Here is a 23,269-nt window from a genome sequence, read left to right as displayed (position 1 = left end):
TGTAGGAGGAGTCCATGTTCTGATGGGCCCCATGACGTTTGCATGAAATGAGCAAGTGTCTTTAAGCACTTACCTTCGAGAAGCTTATGGATTAGAGAGGGAGTTAGGTGTCCCAGCATCTAACGCAATATCCTGTGCTGAGTGTCTAACTCCTGGGGTTTGCAGTGGCAGTACAAAGAGAGGACTGGCTAGATAAACCTGGAAAGTAAGGAAGTGCTCTGAGTCCAGGAGGGGATGGATGAAGAGTGTACTGGTGTCTTTCATTTGCCTTCAAGACCTCCACTCCATCTCTTTCTCTCTGCTCCCCATCCTGCAGACTGAACTACAGGGACTATCAAGAGACCCCCTCTTCCCTCCAGATTTTAGTTGGACTTTGACAATTGGGAGCACTGCAGTTACTAGACAGAAGGAGGAGAATGCAGGCAGGGATTTCTTTCTCTCTCTGTAGGATTTCCGTAGGCTGGCAACATGACTCTTCTGAAGGTCCAGGTTCCTGCCAGGCAGCCCTCTCCACACAGATCTGTCCCTGGATTTCAGTAATGAATCTAGGGGTAGGATGCTGGTAGCCCTGATGTTACTTGCCCTCTCCACTAGCCACACCTGTGTAAACAGTTCCTGTACTAAACTCTCAAATTACTCAGTTTTGAGTGTGCCATCAATTCTGTTGGGGCCCTCACTGATACAAGGAGTATCCCTACCTAAGTGGATGATGTGTGCAAAGAACTGAAGCAGCATCATATTGAAAAGGGAAATTTTCAATATTCCCTTTCCTCATAACTATGTGTCATTAAACTGAAGTGTTTCTTTAAAGGACAACATTAGAGCAGAATTAGTATGGCATGACCTTCCTTATGCTTCCTGATAAAATTAAACCCAAACCTGAGTGACCAAAGAAAATCCTGGGAAGATAAGTGCAGTCTTGAAGAGGTTCCTTTCAGGTGGGGTAGCTGCCTCTGCATCCCTTGATATATGCTTGTCTTCTCGGAACCAGACAGAGAGAGCAGCCTGTGACCTGATTTGGCTTCATAGGAAACGGCAATGTGTGTCATCCATTGGGTCACAGATCAGAGTTACATGATGAAATGAAACAGGTGGAATGTGGTGTTCAATCCATGGTATTCTGAACCCATCATGGACAGCTGACACTCACATTCCCAAAGGGAACCTAAAGGTTTGCATGTCGCCCTGCTCAGGGCATCTCCACCTGGAATCTGTAGAGTTTTGGCCCTGTAGAGTTTATTTTTTATTTTTTATCTGTAGAGTTTATTGTCCAAAAAGCAGGAACTCCCTAAAGAGAGCCAAAAATAAGAACCATATACAGGACTGATGAATTCTTTTCTGTGATGTTGGTGGACAGGTTAGCAGGAGAAAAGGAAGGGGAAATGTTCATAGCACACAAAATGTCAACAGCATCTCTTAGTTTAAAAAAAAAAAAAACAGGAAAGATTTTGAGTTCTATTCATGTAAATAAAAGACACTACGAATCTTGGGAAATGCTCAGGCTAATTAGTTATAGTTGCTGCAGCTGGCATGCACAGACTTGCCTTCTGCCATCAGAGGCATAGTTATGGGGGATCTTCCAAGTTCCTCCACAGCCCTAGTGGCATTGGTGGGTTCTGGCTTCTTCTCTGAGCCAGGTGGTGTTGTCTCTTCATTTAGTCCCATTTATTCTTCAGTGTTGCAAATATCTAAAACCTGTTATTAAAGAGTTTGAGCAATGTCCCACTAGGTTTTCAATATGGACTATTGATGAAGAAACAGTAATTGGAATAGCAGGAGTCTGAGATAATATTGCAAGACAAAAGTACATACAATTTCTTTTTTTGTGGCTCTTTTGCATTCTATAATTTGGTGGCCTTGGACTACAGCTGTTTGTCGCTGTAGAAATAAACTACAGCTTGTCTAGTGCCTTTCTGATGGATAATAGGTTGCTTCTGATTTAGTTCTATATCTCTTTCACATATAGTGTGGTAGTAAACATCCTTGAGCCTCATCTTCTTGTGCACGTGGGTTCAAGTTTCTCTAGGAAAGATACCAGAGTGGGGCTTGCTGGATTATGATCAAGTCTACTAGGAATTCTCAAACAACTCTGAGTATAAAGTGAGTGTACCAACTTACAATCTTGTTGTGTTTTTTTTTCTTTTCTGTTTTCTCATGACACTTCACCAACATTTGGTATTATTAGATTTTTTCTTTTATTTTTTTTTTGAGATGGAGTCTCACTCTGTCACCCAGGCCGGAGTGCAATGGCACAATCTTGGCTCACTGCAATCTCTGCCTCCTGGGTTCATGCTGTTCTCCTGCCTCAGCCTCCCGAATAGCTGGGACTACAGGTGCCCGCCACCACGCCTGGCTAATTTTTTTTTTTTTTTTTGTATTTTTAGTAGAGACAGGGTTTCACCCTGTCAGCCAGGATTTCACCCTGTCAGCCAGGATGGTCTCGATCTCCTGACCTTGTGAGCCACCCGCTTTGGCATCCCAAAGTGCTGGGATTACATGCAAGAGCCACTGTGCCCTGGCCTCTTTTTTTTTTTTTTTTTTTCTTGAGACAGAGTCTCACTTTGTTACCCAGGCTGGAGTACAGCGGTGCAATCTCGACTCACTGCAGCCTCCACCTCCGGGGTTCAAGTGATTCTCCTGCCTCAACCTCCCAAGTATCTGGGATTATAGGTGCCCACCACCACGCCTGGCTAATTTTTTGTATTTTTAGTAGAAACAGGGTTTTGCCATCTTGGTCAGGCTGGTTTTGAACTCCTGAACTCGGGTGATCTACCCTCCTCGGCCTCCTGAAGTGCTGTGATTACAGGCGTGAGCCACTGTGCCAAGCCTCTTTTTTTCTTATTTGGCTAACGTGATGCATGTGACATGATACCTGGCTGTTATTTTAATTTTCATTTCCCTGATTTACTATGTATTTTCATATTGGCCAATCAGTCTTCCTCCTTTGTGACTTGCTTAGGTCATCTGAGTTTTTCTTATCAGTTTGTAGGACCTCTTCATTTAGATTAGCCATTAATCCTTCGATTTTATGCATTGCAACTATCTTCTCTCAATCTATGGCTTACTTTGTTTTTTGAGTGTCTTTGACAAATGGAAATTTTATAATTTTTAATGTGATTACATTTATCAATCTTTTTCTTATATTTAGACCCAACTTTTAGAATATTCTGGCCATTCTTTATCCCCCACTCATAGAACACGGGACAGACAGTGAAGTCCCTGTGGCCTTGCTGAAACAGCATCCAATATGAAACACCATAGCAAGGAACAGGTGTTTGCTTCAGGAACACTGATAATGCCATTGTATTTCAATGGATACCCATGCCTCATAGAATTACTGTTACTCGTAGAGTAGTGAAGCAGCATTATACAAATACTAGTCTTCTCTGTTCTTTCTTCTTCTTTTAGAGCGAGTATCCATTTATAGTTGCTGTATATTCATTTAATGTACAGTGCCTAGATGTGTCCTTTCCCTTGTGTCTTATGACATAGATTCAGTAAGATTTCATAATACTAAGAAAACATGCCAATTGGACATAGAAAAGAGAACAAACAAAAATAGTTTAAGAAACATAAAAAGCTTTGTTTTACAGAAATGCTTTATCCCCTGGGTTGGAGCTGTCATGTCAGCGATTACCACTTTTAGTTTATAGGAGTGAATGAACTGATTTTACATCTTCCAAAAGGCTTCAATAAGAGGTCTGTATAACCTGGAAAATATAAAACAAAACAAAAAGATAAGAAGATGATTCATGTCTTGCTAGTCTGAGAACAACTCATGGAAGCCTGAAGGGTAGCTGACAATTGTCTCTTAACTATCTCTCAACTTAGCTGGAGCACTTGAGACTTAAAATTCCCCAGCCCTAGACCCTTGGCAATTTATTTTCTTTGAAAATAACCAGAGCCAGGAACAGCTTACATTAAAGTGCTCAAGCATCAAGTTGTAAATACAGACACTTGTTAATTTCCCAGATGTAGGGGTCCAGATTATTTAACAGTTGAAGAGAGTGTGGTAGTTTCAATTTTACTATTTTTCTCTTGGATCTTTGGTCAATTTCCTAAAGCCAAGTTTTTGTTTTGTTTTGTTCTGTTTCTTTCCAGTAAAGTCAGGATTTTCAGAAATCTGCCTGCCAATGTTGCCTAACAAAATTTAAGATCTAACTGGAAAGAGTCCTTTTCCCCATGACACCTACCTAAAATGAAAGTGGAGAAGCTTCTAGGTAAAGCGGCAAAAAGGCCCATGGGGTTGGGGTCCACCTTTATATGTTTTATAATTGGTCAAACGCTAGAAGTTTAGAGATACTATGAGACATGCAGTTATCTTTTGCTTTTTCTTTTAAATATTCTTTAAATGATATATTTAGTTCCCTTTGGGTTAAGTGAAAGGTCCAGTACTAAGAGCAGTGACAATATTGCAACTCTGTAGGCCATTTTGCAAAATTATATACTATCCCATTTGAACCTTACAACCTCTCTGATAAGACAGGCAAGGAAGGAGTTATTTAATATGTGGATTTTGAGGTTTAGACCAGGCTGAAATAATGGAGGTCCCAGGATTGAATAGCCCTTTGCTAAAATTTATATATATGGTTGAAAAACTTTTGTAGTTCCCTTATTATGATAGCCTCATGTTTTATGTTTATTTTATTAATACCTGAAAGTGTGAGTTGTTCCATCCAAAAAAATGGGTTTAAGAATAGATTTTAAGATTGCTATTAGAAAACCAGGTTTAGCTGAACTCTGCCTCATTCATATATGAACCAGGTAGGCTTTCTTAAACAGACTTTTAAAGTACAAACTCATATAAGCCTTTTACCATAGAGCAGCCCCAGCCAGCAGTGCTAGACATCAAAGAAGGGATCTGGGAGTGAACTCATCAATGTGAAAATATTGAAGAGCTAACTTGAGGGCTGTTGTGTTAAATGTCTGTTAGACATTAACCAGTATATCCAGGATGCTATTAAACTCCATCTTCAGTAGTTTGTTTCTTGGGATTATGTAAACATCGCTAATTCAAACATGCACTTAGTCATAACCACTGCAGAGAGCTTTTTGTTTTAAATAAACTTTTAATTGAAGTATAATGGACATACAGAAAAGGCACAACTCATAAATGTTTACTTCAAGGAATTTTCCACCAAATGAACATACCTTGTAACTACCATCTGGATCAAGAAACAGAATAGCACCTGAGGCTTCCTTTTTCCCCATTCTGATCACTTACTCTCTCTCCTCCTGAGAGGTAACCACTATTCTGACTTTTCCCATCAATGATGAGTTTTGTCTATTTTTGAATGATACATAAATGAAATCATACAGTTTATATTCCTCTGGGTCTGGCTTATTTTACTCAATGTTATGAGCATGACATTCATTCTTATTGTTTCATCTAATGGCAGGCAGTTCATTTTTGTTTTCCTAAGGTACTCCTTTGTGTGAATATACCACATTGAATAAATACACCACAATTAGTAATAATTTGCATCCCTTCAACAGTACATTAGGGCTCCACATCTTTACCAGCACTTAGCAATACCACTCTTTCCAGCTACTCTTGTGGATACATAGTAATATTTCACTGTGGTTTTAATTTGCATTTCTCTGATCTCTAGTGATGTTGAGCATCTTTTCATATGCTAATTGTTATTTGAATATGTTCTTTTGTAAAGTGCCTGTTCAAAACTTTTGCCTATTTTTTAAGGTTATCTGCCTTAAAAAAAAAAAAAAAAAGAAAAAAAGAAAAAAAAACCTTGTTTAAAAGAGTTTTTAAAAATATAAACTGCATGTAAGTCCTTGTTAGATATATATAACACAAATATCTTTTTCTAATCTGTGTATTTGAGGGTCTTAAAAAGGGTCTGAGAGTTCAGGGTGTAGAAAATAGTACCATGGGCCCTTCTTGGCTCTCAAGAAAGTGGACATTTGAAGACAGAGGAAAGGAAGAGACCTGGATCTTGTGCTCTTTAAATCTATCACAACTTTCTTGAAGGAGGATTCCAAGAGCAGCTGGATATGCCTCATGCACTTGATATGATCAGCCTGTGTTTATTTGGCTACTTTCTTGCAAGGTAAACAAAGAATCATCAATATATGATATTCCGGTCGACTCTTATCATACATAATGATATAGTGCTTTGGGTTAATAAATATTTGAATACTTACTATGGGCAAGCACTGGCCAGGACACTGGAGGCGCAAAGGTGGATATGTCAGCACCCCTATGCTTAGTGAGCTTTCAGGGCACTTTTAAGGTACTTTTGTATTTACTATCCTGTTTGATCATATAAGGGTAGCGTGACCATCAGAATGGTAAGATAAAAATAATGTGTCCTTTTGCTCCTCAAACCTTTGATGATCATTTAGTCACTGCCCCTCATTCTGTAAGATCTGTCTTTCTAAGATATGCCTTTGCCACATCCTAATAGCCCGACTAATTAATACCTGGAGAAATTATCTTTTCTCAAAATGACTAATTTAGATAAAATATGCAGAAATGACTGAATTATATTTTAAAGAAAACTTCAAGGAGAAAAGACCATAAAATAGATTTACTTAGTCCCCTGCTATTTAAAAACCCTTTTAACAACTCCTTAAATAATATTTATTAGTCAACTGAAATCATATAGCATTTATTAAGGACAAGTCTGGAGAGGCACTGTTTTATTCTAGACATTGAAGGAGCCATGAAGACATATAAGATGCAGTTCCTGCCCTCATAGAAGTTCTAGCACATTGGTGGTGGTGATAGTGTTTGTGTGTGGAGGGGAAGTATTCAGTCAGCACACAGCATGTGCAAGGACAATGTGAACATAACGACCTATACCACGGAAGCTCCACAGCGGGAAGGGTCATGTGGATTGATTTCAGTGATGAGGAAAGGACTAGATTCATTAAGATAGTGTAGCTGCTACTATAAAACTATCCCCAAGATGTATAACCACTCAAACACATAAAAAGGTGTTTTCAATCTCCTAAAGTTAAAAACAGGTGTTCCTGATTCATAGTTGACTCTGTACCAGATGGTGATTCAGAGATCCAGGTCCTCCCCTCTTGTGGGTCATCTATCTCCAACATAAGGCTTTTAAGGTTGCTGGGTTTGTCCACATCAAGCTGGCAGAAGGAGAAGGAATGTGGAAAACGAAAAGATCTTATAGCCAGATCTGAAAGAGGGGTTCCCTTGGCTAGAACTTGAGTTTCATTGGCTAGAACTCAGTCACATGACCACAGCTAATTTCAAGGGAGGTTGAGAACTACAGTCCACCTGTGTGTCCGAAAAGATGAGATGGATTTTTGACCACCTAGGAGTCTTTGCCACAGGCTTTGTTATGGTTTGGAAGTTTTTGTCGCTTGCAATATTCATGCTGGAACTTCATTCCTTCTAAAAGTCAGTGTTGCCAATGTGATAGTATTCAGAGAGAGGGCCTTTAAGAGATGATCAGGCCAGGAGGGCTCCTTCCTCATTAATGGCATTAAGACCCTTATAAAAAAGCCTTTACACAGAATTAGGCTAGCTTTTCCTGCTGCCTTTGCCACGTGCAGCAAGAAGGCCTCACCACAGCAGATGCTGGTGCCTTGATCTTGGACTTCCCAACCTCTAGAACTGTGGGAAATAAATTTCTATTTTTTATAAATTATCTAGTATGAGCTATCCCATTATAGAGCACAAAATGAAACAACAGGCTTTAATGCTGGAAAAGCATTTAAGGTAGGTCTTCAGGCAACTTGAAGTATTCTGACAGAAGTGAGAAAGGAGGATTAATCCAGGAAAAATGAATAGCATAAAAAAGGACTGGGCAATATACAGCAACAAAACTTAAGGGCATATTTAGAAAATAGGAAATCATTCATCTTGTTAGCAGCATAGAACACATAAGGAATAGTGTGGGAGAAACTGTTGGAAAGCTAGGTTGAGACAATTTCCAACCTAAGTCACATTTTAGGAGGTTTTAAAATTCAGACTAAAGAGTTATATCCAGCATAGTTTTCAGGCTCATTCTCACTTGCAGGAAAAATGTGGCCCAGGTTACTTTTCATTTTTTCCCTTCACACTCTGGCCTTTCCTAGGAAGTGAGTTCTCATGTTTATCTCCCCCACATAATGGCAAGCAGTTGGGGAGAAGGGTTCAGCCCCTCAGCCTGGGCAACTTCGTTTTCAGCTTTTGTACTAGAGGATTTCAGAGATTCCAGGGGCCTCCTGCCAAAAACCTGTCTAACGCATTGGTATCTGCTGAATGCTGTGTTTGGGATGAATCCCAATTTCAGGACAGGGAGGAGAGAGGGAAATTCCTTTTTGACCCTAGGACACAATTAACTCATACCCATAATCCTGGAATTTGATTACCCATATTGTTATTTTGGCTTGGGTAGCTGCAACTGTGGCTCATAGTTATAAAAGTATCCGGTCCTTTAAAATCCAGCCACAGCCTTCAGCTTGATGACCTCCTAACAGTGATTAATTTGAAAGGGTGGGAGCTGGGGAAATCCTTTTCCCTCCCTTCAGACCTGCCAACTTGGCTTTGAACCTACAAGAATGTTTTGGTCAGAGAACATACATCCCCACACCCCATACCCTCACTCTCACCCTCACCTCTGCCCCATGTTGTGCATTTTATTTGTCATCCACATGCATTCATCTTTGTTGAATTAACTTTGACCCAGGCTTGACTATGTGCTGTTGCAGAAGGCTTCTCTGTGACTTATTCTCTCTTCCTTGAGCTTCTGACGATGAAATTAATGTTATTCTGACCTTCCATAGTCTTCTGACCATGAAGATAATGTTATTTTAAAGGTAAATGAAAATTTACCTTTGCTGTACAATTTGTGGATGGTTTCTTTCATTGTTCCTACCAGGATGTAAGCATGATTTTATATCTTTCTTAAACCATTGAAAAAGAGAGAAGACAGAATATTTGAAATAACAGCTGACCACCTGAAAAGTGCTTTTCAATACGAACTGGGAGAGGCAGCACACAATTTTTCAGTCCTGAGCACATTCATTGTATTTGGGGTTTGTGAAAAGCGAGGTGTTCACCTTCCCATGGCAAGAGTTTCTAGATGTTTTTTTCCTTTAGCTGGCCACAAAGCCAACCTAAAGGAATCATTACTATGTGGCATATTTTATCCTGTGTTTGTCTTTCTTCCTCTTCTTTCTCAAGACCCTCATTGATCCCACTCTATGGTCATCCCCTGCACTCACAGCCTTTAAATAACTAAATCTTGCTGTTGGTAGGCATTTGTTGTTTTTCTCTTTCGGTTGCTAGCATATGGGGAAAATGAAACTCTTCAGGCCAGTGTCTGTGGTATCAGCTCATTCCCTAGCCTGCTTTGAGATCTACGTCCTCATGAAGCACTAAGACATTTGAAGAGACAGGATGGTGTAATGGAATGGAACATGAGGAGAACTAAGCAGATCTGGGTCCCATTTCTAGCACTGCCCCTTACCTCTGTGAGACTTTGAACAAAAACTTGACTTCTCTGAGCCTGAAACTTGACAGCATTGATAAGTTTTGGCTGTTTTTGAATTTTATCTAAGTGGAACAATACAGTGTATATACCTTTGTTTCTGACTTCTTTTACTTAATACAGATGCTCTTTAACTTAAGATGGTATTGCATCCTGATAAACCCGTCTTAAGTCAAAAATATCGTTACGTCAAAAATGCATTTAATGCTGACAACACAGCACACAGTCTCTGATGTATGATGGTTCAACTTAAGAGTTTTTGACTTTATGATGGAGCAAAAGCGATAGTCATTCAGTAGAAACCACAACTCCACCATAAGTCATAGGAGCTCCTCAACTTACGATGGGATTGTATCTGGATAAACCAATCATAAAGGGGAAAAATTGTAAGTCAAGCCATCGTAAGCCAGATCCTGTCTGGGTTATATTTATGAGAGTCATTCAAATTGTTGCATGCGGCAATAGTTTGCACAATAGGATTTATAGTATTACATTGTATATCACAAATTATTTGTCCATTCTACTTTGATGGACATTAGGATTGTTTCAATTATACAAATTGTGATTCTATGATCATTCTTGTAAAATCTTATATATACACCCTGTTGAGCAACTTTGCACACTGTGTTCCCCAGGAAGCAACTCTGAGAGATATTTGCTTTCAGGAAGTTTATTCCTTTCTGCCTTCATGATCAAAGTTGCATTCAAGATCAAAACTTATGGGGGAGTGAGAAAGGAGGATTGAACATGGAGAAGTTAGATTGAAATGCAGGCACAACAAAGGCCTTAGCCAACCTGTGGGGAGCTCTGGAGCTGAAATGGCCCTCTAGAGTTGTGCAAAATTGGGGCAAGGAGGCCAGGTCTTTATACAACCCTTTATACCAGTCACTGAATGTGGATTAACCCAGGCATGGGAACATGATTTGGGGTGAGACATCTCTCTTTGGCAAAGAATAGGGGCCACATCTGCGAGCTGTCAGCAATCAGCATTCCTAGTAGCTGGTAGGATGCATATTTTCATCCTAAAATGTCTAAAGTGTGTGTGTGTGTGTGCACGCGTGTGTCCATTGGGGAGCAGGTGGGTGGGTGTGGTCGGGGTAAATCTGAGCAGCACATCACAGTGTCTGCTACATGTCATTAGTAATTTCTAGGAGTTGAATTTCTGGTTCATAGAATATGGGTAAGTTCATCTTTAGTAGATACTGTTAAACAATATTGCAAAGTGTTTGTGCCCAAATACCCTCTTAATTTAGATTCTGATCTTCCCACGTGGACTCTTTCCAAAAAGATAAAGAAAAATGTATAGAAGTGAAACAAATGTAAAAAATATTCTGTATATTAACTTAATATTTTCTATGTGGTGGAGAAAGCAAAATTGAGAACCATTGAAATGGGTTATTTATTATTTTCTAACTTACGACTTGATATCCTGAAATCTGTCAACACTACCCAGATTGTTCTGAAATCTAGCTATGGAATTAGTAGATCCTAAAGACTCCCCCTACTATGCTGAGAAAAAAACTGAAAATGAGGTATATGAATCGACTTTTCTCAAATTTCGTTTTTCAGAGTGGCCAAATCAATGAAGGTCCCTGTATATGAGACCCCAGCTGGATGGAGATTCTTCTCAAATCTGATGGACTCAGGACGGTGCAATCTGTGTGGGGAAGAGAGCTTTGGCACTGGTAGGCTTTGTTGGGTTGATGTTACTGGGGAGGGTGGCTGCAGCCTTTTGTGATCTCAGTTTGGAGACCTGTGAACTTTCTGTGAATTACACAGGAACAGTTAAGTAGAGGCAAAAAAGTCAGAAAAACCTAGTAGAGTATGTGTTGTGATATGCTTACCTCTTTTGTCCATTTTGTTTCTTCTTTTTAGAAATTTCTCTTTCTTTAAAAATTTATATTATGGAAATCTTTAAAGTGTATAAGAGTAGACAGAATATTGCATTGAATCCCCGTGTTCCTGTCACTTCCATTTCAACTGTCATAAACTTGTGGTCAGTCTTCCTTTATCTCTACCCTCATCCGCAGGGGAATGTTCCTCCCTGACTATTGTGAAGCAATACTCTGTAGCTTGTTGTTTTATCCATAAGTATTTCAAGATGAATCTTTAAATATAAGGGCTCTTGTTCAGAAAAAACACATAACCACAGTACCATTATCACACCTAAAATATTAAAAACATTTTCTTTTTTTACATACTTTAAATATGTCATCCAGTTGTTTTCTGGCTTGTATCATTTCCAAGTAGTTGGATTTAATTTTTATATATATTCCTCTGTATGTAAAGTACCCCAAAATCTCCTGCCTTTGGTTGACTTCAATATTTTTTAATCTTTGATTTTCAGAAGTCTTATTATATTAATGATATGTCTAGGGGTGTATGCATGTATGTGTTTAACTCTGTGTGGGGTTCTCTTGAATTCTTGGCTCTGTCGTTTGTTGTTGTTCATTAATTTTAGGAAATGCTCAGCTATTATTTTTTCAAATATTTCTCCTTCCCCATTCTTCATCTCTTGTTCTTCTGAGGCTCCAATTACACATGTGTTAGATAATTTGTGATGCTAAATGAGCTCTTACCTTCATTGTTCTGATTTATTTCTCCCCTTTTTTCTTCTTGTGTTTCAGTTTAGATCATCTCTATTGGAACATCTTTTAGTTCACTGATTCTTTCCTTAGCTGTGTCCAATCTGCTGATGAGCCTGTTGAAGGAAATCTTCATCTCTGATGCTGGTTTTTTTTTTTTTTTTTTTTTTTTTTTAAAGCATTTATCTTTGACTCTTTTAAAATATTTTTCAGCTCTCTGAAATTCCCCATCTGTTTATGTAATTGTTTATCTTTTTCATTAGCTCATTTAACATATTAGATATGGTTATTTTAAACACCCTGTCTGATAGTTCCAATCTCTGGTTCTTCTCTGACTGTTTGTTCTAATTGGATCTAAAAGATCTTACATTGTAATTGGCTGATATGTCTCTTAAGACTCTTTTAATCTACATTTCTCTTCTTTACATTTTGCCCTTATTATTTATTCATTGAAGAAACTGGGTCATATTTCCTGTAGAGCTTTAAAATTGCCTTGATTTTGATGCTGCTGTCCTAATTTTCCTTTCTAATTTGCTTAATGTTTGTATGAAGAGAAGCTATTGATTAATATGCTTTTTCTCGGCCGGGCGCGGTGGCTCAGGCCTGTAATCCCAGCACTTTGGGAGGCCGAGACGGGCGGATCACGAGGTCAGGAGATCGAGACCATCCTGGCAAACACGGTGAAACCCCGTCTCTACTAAAAATACAAAAAACTAGCCGGGCGAGGTGGCGGGCGCCTGTAGTCCCAGCTACTCCGGAGGCTGAGGCAGGAGAATGGCGTAAACCCGGGAGGCGGAGCTTGCAGTGAGCTGAGATCCGGCCACTGCACTCCAGCCTGGGCGACAGAGCGAGACTCCGTCTCAAAAAAAAAAAAAAAAAAAAAAAAAAAAAAAAAAAAAAAAAAAATGCTTTTTCTCTGGTTTGCAACTTCCTTAGTTGCAATTATAGTAATTATTAATATAATTATCATATTAATTGTAGTGGATTTTTTTCCAAAAGTTATATATTCTCTTGGGATTTTAAAATATACAGTCAGATAATCTATGAATAAAATATTTTTCTTGTTTTTCCCCTAATATCTACAACCCTTCCCCTCTCCCTCTCCCTCTCTCTCTCTCTTTCTTTCCTCAGGTGTGCATGTGAATGTTTGTCACACAGGCAAACTCATGTCACAGGTGTTTGTTGTACAGATTATTTCATCACCCGGGAATTAAGCCCAGTACCCAATAGTTGTCTTTTCTGCTCCTCTTGCTCCTCCCACCCTCCTCCTCAAGTAGATCCCAGTGTCTGTTGTTTCCTTCTTTGTGTTCATCAGTTCTCATCATTTAGCTCCCACTTATAAGTGAGAACATACATACACCCTTTATTTCATATTCTTATCTTATTTCAGTAGCTATCATCTTCAAAATAATAAGTAATAAAAAGTTAATTTTAGTGGCAATGGATTTAGTATTAATATTTTACCATCTGTTTTGATGATTGCTTTTTAATATTGGTAAAATCTTTATCATGTTTACATAGACTATTGTTCCCGTTCCTATTTACTTAGAGTCTTATTAGAAATGACTGCTGGATTTATCAGGTACCTTGTCAGAATCTAGTGATATATTAATGTGTTTTTTCTTTTTTGTTATATGAATATAATGAAATATCATAATTGATTTACTGGTATTAACTCATACTTGAATTTCTGAGAATAAGTCCTATGGGTCCTGCTTAAACAGATTATAACAAATTCACTCTAAATGATCATAATGAGTATTTCAAGTCATGTTGGGCTTCATGAAGGAATTTTTCCTGGGATGTTTTCTCTTCTTACACGAATCAGTTGGACCCTACCAACACTACAATTAATAGTACATGAGAGATGTCGCACATCTTTGTTTCCTGGGACAAAAAGAGACCATATCAAGCTTTCTCAGGTACTACTATCTAAATTCAGGATATGCAGATGGTAGCTCTGCTCTGACAGCCAAAACTAGTATACCCCTTTTCTGCTGGGGCCCTAACAAATAGAGTGATTTCCTTCCTCTTTGGTGTGCTTAGACCAGTGACTGTAACTCAAAAAATTAGAAATTATATATCGTATATAATAATTCTGCCACTAGTTAGTAAAACAAATCTAGAAACTGGAATGAAAAATGGTAAGTACAGGTTATCCCTTTTCTCTGTCTTTATAAGCATTTATTAAGTGTTTATAATATATATTATAGACTTTTAGTTTCCAATTAAAGAGATAAACCATATGTAAGCCATGTTACGCTTTTAGTAATAAATATTTGCCTATTTCAATTCAATAAACATTTATTCAGTGCTGACACAGTACCAGGCATTGTGTTGGACGGTGTGTAGAATACAGAATGCTCAGTACCACACCCTTCCGAATTTCTGAGCACTTTAGAGCATATAAGAAAGATGCACTTGGAAGGCCAAGGAGGGAGGATCACTTGAGCCCAGGAGTTTAGGACCAGCCTGGGCAACAAAGTTAAGACCCCATCTCTACAGAAAATTAAAAAATTAGCCAGGTGGTGGCATGTACATGTAGTCCTAGCTACTTGGGAAGCTGAGGCAGAAGAATCTCTTGAACCCAGGAGTTCCAGGCTGCAGTGAACTATGATGAGCCATGCCACTCCAGTCTGGGTGACACAGCAAGACACTGTCTAAAAAGAAAGAGAGAGAGAGAGAAAGAGAGAGAGAGAGAGAAAGAAAGAGAGATGCATAGATGGTTGCTCTTTGAACAACCATCAACTTTGAAGCACCACAGTTGAGGAGTAGGAAGCGTGCTATGGGAGAGGACAAAAGCAGAAAGTGCTTTTGGGCTGGAGATTTGAAGCACACTTTATGAGAGATGGAAGTTAAATGAGTGCTTACAGAAGGATTGGGGCAGTGGATGTACTCATAGAGAGGAAAGAGCAAGGTCTTGCCAGGGAGTGATGTCCAGGGAGGAATAGAGGTGGGAGAGCAGGGAATGTGGGGGCATGTTCATTTCATGCAGTAAAGATCCTGTTTTTGAAATGTTCATGTGTGCATGTAAATATGCCTACATGCATGTATGGGTATAGCAGGTTGCATGGAAAAATGTATTTATTGTAGGTCTTAGTCAAAAAAGTCTAAAAAAGACTGGTTCTATAGCAGAGGTCAGCAAACTTTTCTCATAAAGGGCCAGATAGTAAATATTTTAGGCTTTGGGGGCCAAGAGGCCCCCAGATTGTGAAACAAAGGTCTCCATCACAATTACTCAAATCTGTCATTGTAGCACAAAAGCAATTATAGGCAGTACATAAGCAAATGAGCAAGGTTGTGTTCGAATAAAGCGTTAATTACAAAAAATTAAGTCTGGATTTGGCCCATGGGCTGTAGTTTGCTGACCTTTGATGTATAGGGTAGGGTAGAGGAGGAAGTTTCAAAAAGTAGTATTGGAAATACAGGTGAGGGAGCAGTTCTTGAAGCCCTTTGCCTGTGCATCTTGGATGCTGGGACTTGAGTCAACCGGAAATAGGATGCCACATTCTGCATGGTAGGAGGTCTGCTTACAGACACCGCAGCAAGCTTTGTTTTTAGACAGCTATGCCAATTGCAACACATAGGCTGGGCTTGAAGGTAGTTTTAAAAGTCTCTCAATTTATAGTTATCTATCATTTTCCTTTAAAGGAGCACAAGAGAGTTTTCAGTGTATAAAGTTTTAAAATACTGCCTTCTCTGCCGTTCTGCAGGTTAAAGTGACTTTAGGCTGCTTTGACAGACAAGATAAAGCCCCCAACCCCAGGACATAGTTAAGTGACTCACTCAGTGCCCATGGAACTTGGAAAAGTTCTCCGCTTGAATTAAATTACAGCGGAACAGGCCAGGTGTGGTGGTTCTTGCCTGTAATCGCAACACTTTGGGAGGCAGAGGTGGGCAGATCACTTGTGGTCAGGAGTTTGAGACAGCCTGGCCAACATGATGAAACCCCGTCTCTACTAAAAATACAAAAATTAGCCGGGTGTGGTGGCAGACGCCTGTAATCCCAGCTACTTGGGAATCTGAGGCAGGAGAATCACTTGAACCTGGGAGGCAGAGGTTGCAGTGAGCTGAGATCGCACCACTGCACTCCAGCCTGGGAGACAGAGTGAGACTATGGCAAAAAAAAAAAAAAAAAAAAGAAAAAAAGAAAAAATTATAATGGAACTAGAAGACAAGTTTCCTGCCCTAAAGTGTATGCCACTTTCCACTGTGCTTATTAGTCTCTCCCATGAAAACAATGACTAATTCTCTCTCTCCCGCACTCAGCAGTAAGTGCCCCATTGAAGGTCTGAAGGAGTTAGGCCACCCAGCCTTAGAAAGAGAAAGTGGCTTTATTCTGGTCTTGCACTGAGCTTCCTTACTGCACTGAGCTGGCTGTGGCAGGATCACAAGGGAAGGTTATTAAAAATGCAGATTTTCCACCCCACCCCCACTTTGAATCCCTGGCAGTGTGGAGCCTGAGAACCCGCATTTAAAATACGGATCCTCGAGTAATTCCCATGTGCAGTCAGGAATAGAAAACATTGCTTAAGGGAAAACCAGTAGTTTTGCTTTTCATGAGAATGAGTAGCAAGAATGTGCTGAGATGCCACACCAGGTCTGGACGTGGCAGTACAAAGGCACAGGAACATCAGGCTGATGACCCATATTCGAGACCCTTGCCTACTATTTATAGACAAGCCGTGTGGCCTCTCTGACCCTTATTCACAACCTGTAAAAGTCAGCTGATCATAGGCACTCTCCATCTTGGGATATGGTTTTCAGAATTAAATGAGCTAACTACAGGAGGAGAGATGGAAGGTTCTAGCCTCAGTACAGGGGGGAAACTTCTAAAATTGATCTAAGCTTTCTCAACTGAAGGCTTTTTTTCCAGCATGCCTGGGTCATGGAACTGAGTACCAACCAGAAATGTATAGTTTCATGCCAAGAAAGCTTCAAAATACAGATCTGCCTCAGGCTGAGAATGCTAAGCTTTTGCCCAAGGATAGATTCAAAAGAAGAAAGATATATCCTGAGTGAAAATTTCCCTTGCCAGCATCTTGAGCTCTCAGAATTTGCCAAGGTCATAAGCTGGTGACAGGTGTCAGTGCTGGGACTTCTCTCCCTTGGAAAGCTCCAGGTTCTGGAAAATAGGAAGCCTGCATTTCTTGCTCTATTGAAGAACCAAGGTCACTTAAGAAGCCAAATCATATTTTGTGCTGGGACCAGGTATGCACCCACTTCCTGGGAAGGGTCTCAGAAAACTGCTTTACGAGGGAAAAGGAGAATGTTTTGTCAATCCTCAGACTTAAATAGAAGAAGATTGTTCATCTAAATGGCATTCTGGCTACTCCTCTAAAGTTCCAAATTTGAAGAAATCTGGGCTTGTTCCCATACACAAAAACACACTGTGTTAAAACAGTAACATTAAGATCTGATAAAACAAAAACTTAGACGTTTTGGGGGGAATGTGTTGAAAATGTTCCATTGGTTTCCATCATTATCATTAGTTTTCTAAGAAGTCATACCATTTTGGGAATATATAAATTGTCACAGCCCAGAGCTGTGTCAATACTTATAGGTAATACTGAAGAATCATTCTCTTTGTGAATGCCTGGAAGATCTCCAAGCCTGGCTACCATCTTCAGTATTATTATTATTACTTTGGAGATGGAGTCTTGCTCTGTTGCCCAGGCTGGAGTGCAGTGGCACTATCTCGGCTCACTGCAACCTCTGCCTCCTGGGTTTAGGTGATTTTCATGCCTCAGCCTCTCAAGTAGCAGGACCACAGGCGTGCGCCATCACCCCTTGGCTAATTATTGTGTTTTTAGTAGAGACAGGATTTTGCCATGTTGGCCAGGGTGGTCTAAAACTGCTGGCCTCAAGTGATCCACCCACCTTGGCCTCCCAAAGTGCTGGGATTGCAGGCATTAACCACCATGCCGACCACTATTACTTTTGACTATGTATTCTTGAAAAACTAATGTCAATAGTCATACAAATTTGCCAACAAAAATCAAGTGATGTAACAGTGTTTATTATTTCCAAGTAAGTACTTTGTTGAGTCTTTCAAAAAAATAATAGTGTTTTTTTTAATAAGCACTTAGTATGTACCTCTTGTATGTATTCATCTCTTTCTAGAAATTTGGAATTGAATCCAGAGCTCCTGGTATTAGCATGAGTTGTCCATACTTGTCACACCAAATTTTTCCACTGTGAACTCTGAGTACAGCCTGGTGCTCTTGAGGTTGACTGTTTTCATATGTGCGCAATTTCTAGCACAAGATGAGGCCCCGAGTATATGTGTATTCTGTGTCGCGAAGACTCCTGAGTATCTTTCCAGTCTTCTGAGGTTTGCTGGATGCTTCCATGCATGGATTCCATGCCAATATTGTAAATGCCCTGAAGACAGGGCCCATGTCTATCTTGTTCAGCTCTATTTGTTTGATAAATGTTCGGCCCTAAGTAAATGGTTGTAGGATGGGTGGAAAGATAGAAGGATGAACGGTAGAAGGGAAAGAAGGCTGGAAAGATGAATGGAAGGTAGGTGGGTGGAAGGAAGAAACAAAGAATTTTCATTTTGTCATTTCTTCCTTGCATTACTAGTAGTTATCTTTTTGTCATCCTTAAATGGATATGTTTCTGAAGATCTGGGTGTTTGGGTATCCCAAGATTTGGGAAGGTTTATAAAACAAAATTGCACAAATATAGACTATTTGGAAAGGGATGGGGAGAAATGTTATGAATGATAAAATTAGAATTATATAAAATATAATTTTTAAATATTCTCAATCATTATAATCATCAGTACAAACTAATAGCTAACAACATGCTTCTAGGAAGATCTCCTTTCCTGAAAGTAGTGTTAATAAACAGATTTTAAAGCATTTATAATTTATTGTATTAACTTGTTTATTTCTTATGCCTGTGGTTGTTGACAATAACAGAAATAGCCATGTTCAACAGTGGGCTAGGTTCCAGCTTTAGTGATCTTTTGTATGCACCAAATTCTTACTGACTTTAGCATAGTCACTTTGTGCTTTATTGTCTTATGGTTTATGTTATTATTCTCCAGTTACTTTGTGAATGAACATTTTATTTCCCCTGAGAGTTGTAGAGTTTTTAACATGTTTAGGGCCATGCCTCTTTCTTCATTTATATTTCACATATGAATGATGTATATCCTAACTGAAGATTGGGTTCACAGTAGTGCTGTTGCACAAACACTGAATACAAGTTTAACTGTCTCTTATTTATACAATTATTACATTTACTATTTTATGTCTTCAAAAGGTAAAATATAGGAAAACTTTAGTCCATTGCCTGTCTAGATGGTTATTCCCTGTACATTTGTCTGTTTTTGCATCTGCCAACTCTAGTCTCTAGGAGAGAGAAAGAGGCCATATAGCCATGCATTTCAGATTACTGAGGTCCTACTGCACTTCTTTTTCTTGTTTGTGGCCAGTGGGTATAAATTTGGCTGGGTTGCAGATGTGGGTTTAGGAGGCCATGATGACAGCATTATCAGTGCTAGATGAGCAGTTTCTCTGTGGGGCTATTTGAAACAGTCTGAGTGCATGTATGCAGTTCAATCTAGGCTGGGCCAGAGCACAGAGGTGCTATGATTGACATCCCCGTGAGCCGTCTTATAAAGCCAGAAAATTGAAACTCCCTTCTGGATCTTCTGGAAATGATCAACACCTGTGCCGGGAAACAGAACTCTCACTTAGCATTGGAAGAATGTCTCCATTACCTGAGATCCCTTTCTTGGAGTCTCAGTGGTCCCAGTTCCATTGATCCTTCTATTAATCCTCCAAGCTGATGAAAAGTGGTAAGAGGGAGTGTTGTGTGACACCTAATTGTGGAGCAGAAACAAAGGAGTGGGGCTTCTGAGACCACATCTGTACTGACCAGAGTATCCTGGGACTGACTGGGACATCATGGCCCCTGGTCAGAGACTGAAGACTTCCAAACCGACTAAGGGGTTCTTTTCCCAGTGTCTAGTAAGTGACTTTTAACAAGGAGAACTGTCCCTTGGGATTTAGATACAATCCCTAAAGTTGTGCTTTGAGGCTTCCCAATCTGCATTCTAGGAGACTACTAGTTACTAGGTGGCCCCACTGAGAACACAGTATAGTGACTGTAGAAGTGACAGGTCTTCAACCTTAAAAGCCACTGGCGAGATTTTTGGTTCAGTGTATGACCCGTCAAGGAACAATTCTTAAACGGGGTATGGTGGTTTGTGCCTATGTGGGAGGCTAAGGCAGGAGGATTGCCTGAGGCCAGGAGTTCAAGGCCAGCTTGGGCAACATAGCAAGACCTTGTCTCTTTAAAAAAAAAAAAGAGAGAGAAAGACTGGGTGTGGTGGCTCATACCTGTAATCCCAGCACTTTGGGAGGCCAAGGAGGGTGAACTCCTGAGGTCAGGAGTTCAAGACCAGCCTGGCCAACATGGTGAAACCTCATCTCTATTAATAATACAAAAATTAGCCGGGCGTGGTGGCAGTTGCCTGTAATCCCAGCTACTCGGGAGGCTGAGGCAGGAGAATCGCTTGAACCCAGGAGGTAGAGGTTGTGATGAGCCAAGATCATGCCATTGCACTCCAGCCTGGGTGACAGAGTGAGACTCCATCTAAAAGAAAAAGACAACTCAGAGTCCTGTTGTTCCTATCTGCCTTGGTGACAAAAAAAAAAAAAAAAAAAAAAAAGAGTTGGGATATATGAGTTAGGAGCACACTGGTATGCTCTGTGAGGGAAGTGTGCCAGCTGGCTGGCCATGATATGGTTAATGTGCTCCCTGCTCTGAGATAGATGGCTTGATGCCTCCTAAATGATAGACACAATTCCTAGCGCTGCTTGTACTTTATTTTAGAGTCTTCTTCACAATGATGGGGTAGGGACCCTAATGACCCCATTTTATTGATGAAGTCATTGAGGTTTAGGGAGGAATGTCAAGCCGCTGGCCAAGGTCGCACTGGCTGAGCCACAATTCAAACCCTACCTTGCTGGCTTCACAGTATCTGCTGCTGCTATTTTCAGGTCATGCTGATGAGTCATTTCCCACCCTCCCCAGTCCCCTCCTGGTTATTCTTTTGGATGAAGGTGGAAGGAATGCCAGGGAACTTGGGAGAATGGTGTCATGTAAACAGCATGGCATGAGAGGTTAAGGGACCCAGCTTCCATCTTGACTCCCCCTCTCTTGGACAAACAGCTTAGCTTCTCTGTGATTCAATTTCCTCACTGCGAGACAACTTCGTTTGAGGGGATGATCTGTAGGTTTCTTCCATCATGATATTTCAGGTTGCTTCTAACTAGCTACCCTTAGTGAGGAGCAAATCTGATGAATTAAATGTACTACATACTAGAGAGGCATTCATTTATTCATTCAATGAACATTTACTGCACACCTTCTATGAGCCAGCCCAGGGTAGAGTGAGGAGTAATTTCAGACACAGGCCCTTCCCTCAGGGAGTTTATAGGATGTTGCTGTGGTCAGGATATCAGCCTTGTGTGAAACACTATTTATTATTATTTTACTTATAAAATGTGTTGTGACATAGAATTATTCATTGGGAGCCACATTGCCTGCAGCGCAGGATGTGTTCTTTGCTGCTGTCTGACTCTTCTGCGCTCACACCTGACACTGACAGACTTACATGTGGGAGAGCTTTGTTCTCTAGTTGATGAACATTGGTACATTTAAGAACATGTTTTTAAGCATAGAAAGGTGACTTTTTTTTCAGTGAGCCTTGCTTTTTTGCCTGATGTTAAAGATCTGAACGTAAGTGGTTTGAGAAATGAAAATCAATCTATCAGTCTACCGATCGATCTATCTCCATTGCAATTCTGTAGCATGTTCTCAAATCTCAGGTCCACCCAAAAAGAGTGGCCCCACTTCAACATCATAACTCCACTGTTTTTCAAAGACAAAGTTTTGTCTTGAGTAGCTGAAAAAGGATGAAAAGAATTTCACTGCAAATTAATGAAAACCATTTCTAAATGAAAAAAGGTAAACTGGAGAAATAAAGGGAAAATTTGCAGCTTGTCCTTTAGAAAGCCTACCCCAGCTCTCACCACACAGGATGCTTTACCTGCTTTCTTGCAACTCCTGAGGGCCACAGCATTGCTGGGATAATCCAGTGGCAGTTGTCCATAGGCTTTGGAGCCAAATTGCCCAGCTTGGAACCCTCTTTTTACCACTTAGTAGCTGTGTGACCTCATACAGATGACCTAAGCTCAATCTCTTATTTGTAAAAGGGGGCTATCAAATTGTGGAAATTAAATAATAGATGCATAAAATCCCCTAGCACAGTGCCTGGTGCCTTGCTGCTTTCTTCTTAGAATGGAATTTATCCTCCTTGTAATTGTGCTTCAAAAATAATCAGGAACCTCTGAGTGAGTGGCCTTTCTTATTGTATGACCAACAATCCTGGTTTGTCCAGGACTAAGAAGTTCCGTGGGATGTGGGACTTTATGTGCTAAAAGTGGGAAAATCCCATGCAAACCAGGATGAGCTGGTCATTCCAAAGCTGGCAAGGTCCTCAGTTTTCCAGATGAAAATGGCAAGGAGAGACCTTGATACTGAAGCTGACTCCAGTGAGAACCCTCATGTTAGCAAGGCCAGAGCCGTGCATTAAATGGGAGACCAATGGCTGCTTTCCCTTAGCGCCACATTCAAGTAAAAAGAGGAAGAGGCCTAACTCACTACCCTCAGGCAATCTGCCCCAAACATGAGACTGCATACGGTGGGTGCCTTTCTGCTGAAGCGAGTGGCGCTCAAGCCTGGCTGCCTGTGAAAATCACCCAAGGAGTTTTAAAAAAGCAATACCAATGCCTGGGCCCCATCGTTAAAAGTTTTTATTTTATTGGTTCAGGGTGAGACCTGAGAGTTGGTATTGTTTAAAAGTTCCTTAGGTGATTCTAATGTGCAGTGCAGACTTGAAAATTGTTAACCTATGTTACAACTTGGAGTTGGCAACAGGTGCAAATTGACTTACATTTTTCCCAATGACAAATTTAGAATTTCCTTATCTGAGTTTCAGCTGTAGTGGCTTGATCTGTTAGTAATGCATGTGATGCTTTATTGAGCTGTGTCCACACTGGTGTTTCCATGTGAAGAAAACACCTTTAAGATGATTGAGCATTGTCTTTATTTTTCCTTTTCTTTTGTGAGGGCAATATACTTACTAGTGTACTGCCTAGCTCACGTAGCATGGTTTTGAAGATTGAGAAAATTCAAAGT

The 23,269-nt window shown here is 40.1% G+C and overlaps 1 protein-coding gene across 1 annotated transcript in view; it reads left to right on the top strand.

Moving 5' to 3' along the window:
• PGM5 (phosphoglucomutase 5) overlaps positions 1 to 23,269 on the top strand; it is a 180,167-nt gene that overhangs the window by 96,859 nt on the left and 60,039 nt on the right. The window contains exon 7 of the mRNA XM_007969422.3: positions 11,031 to 11,146. Within this exon, the coding sequence (XP_007967613.3) occupies positions 11,031 to 11,146 (116 nt within the window). The remainder of the gene's footprint in view (positions 1 to 11,030; positions 11,147 to 23,269) is intronic.

The sequence above is a fragment of the Chlorocebus sabaeus genome, chromosome 12 (assembly GCF_047675955.1).
Source record: "Chlorocebus sabaeus isolate Y175 chromosome 12, mChlSab1.0.hap1, whole genome shotgun sequence".
In the NCBI taxonomy this organism is placed as follows: Eukaryota; Metazoa; Chordata; class Mammalia; order Primates; family Cercopithecidae; genus Chlorocebus; species Chlorocebus sabaeus.
This window is presented reverse-complemented; position numbering and strand designations above follow the sequence as displayed.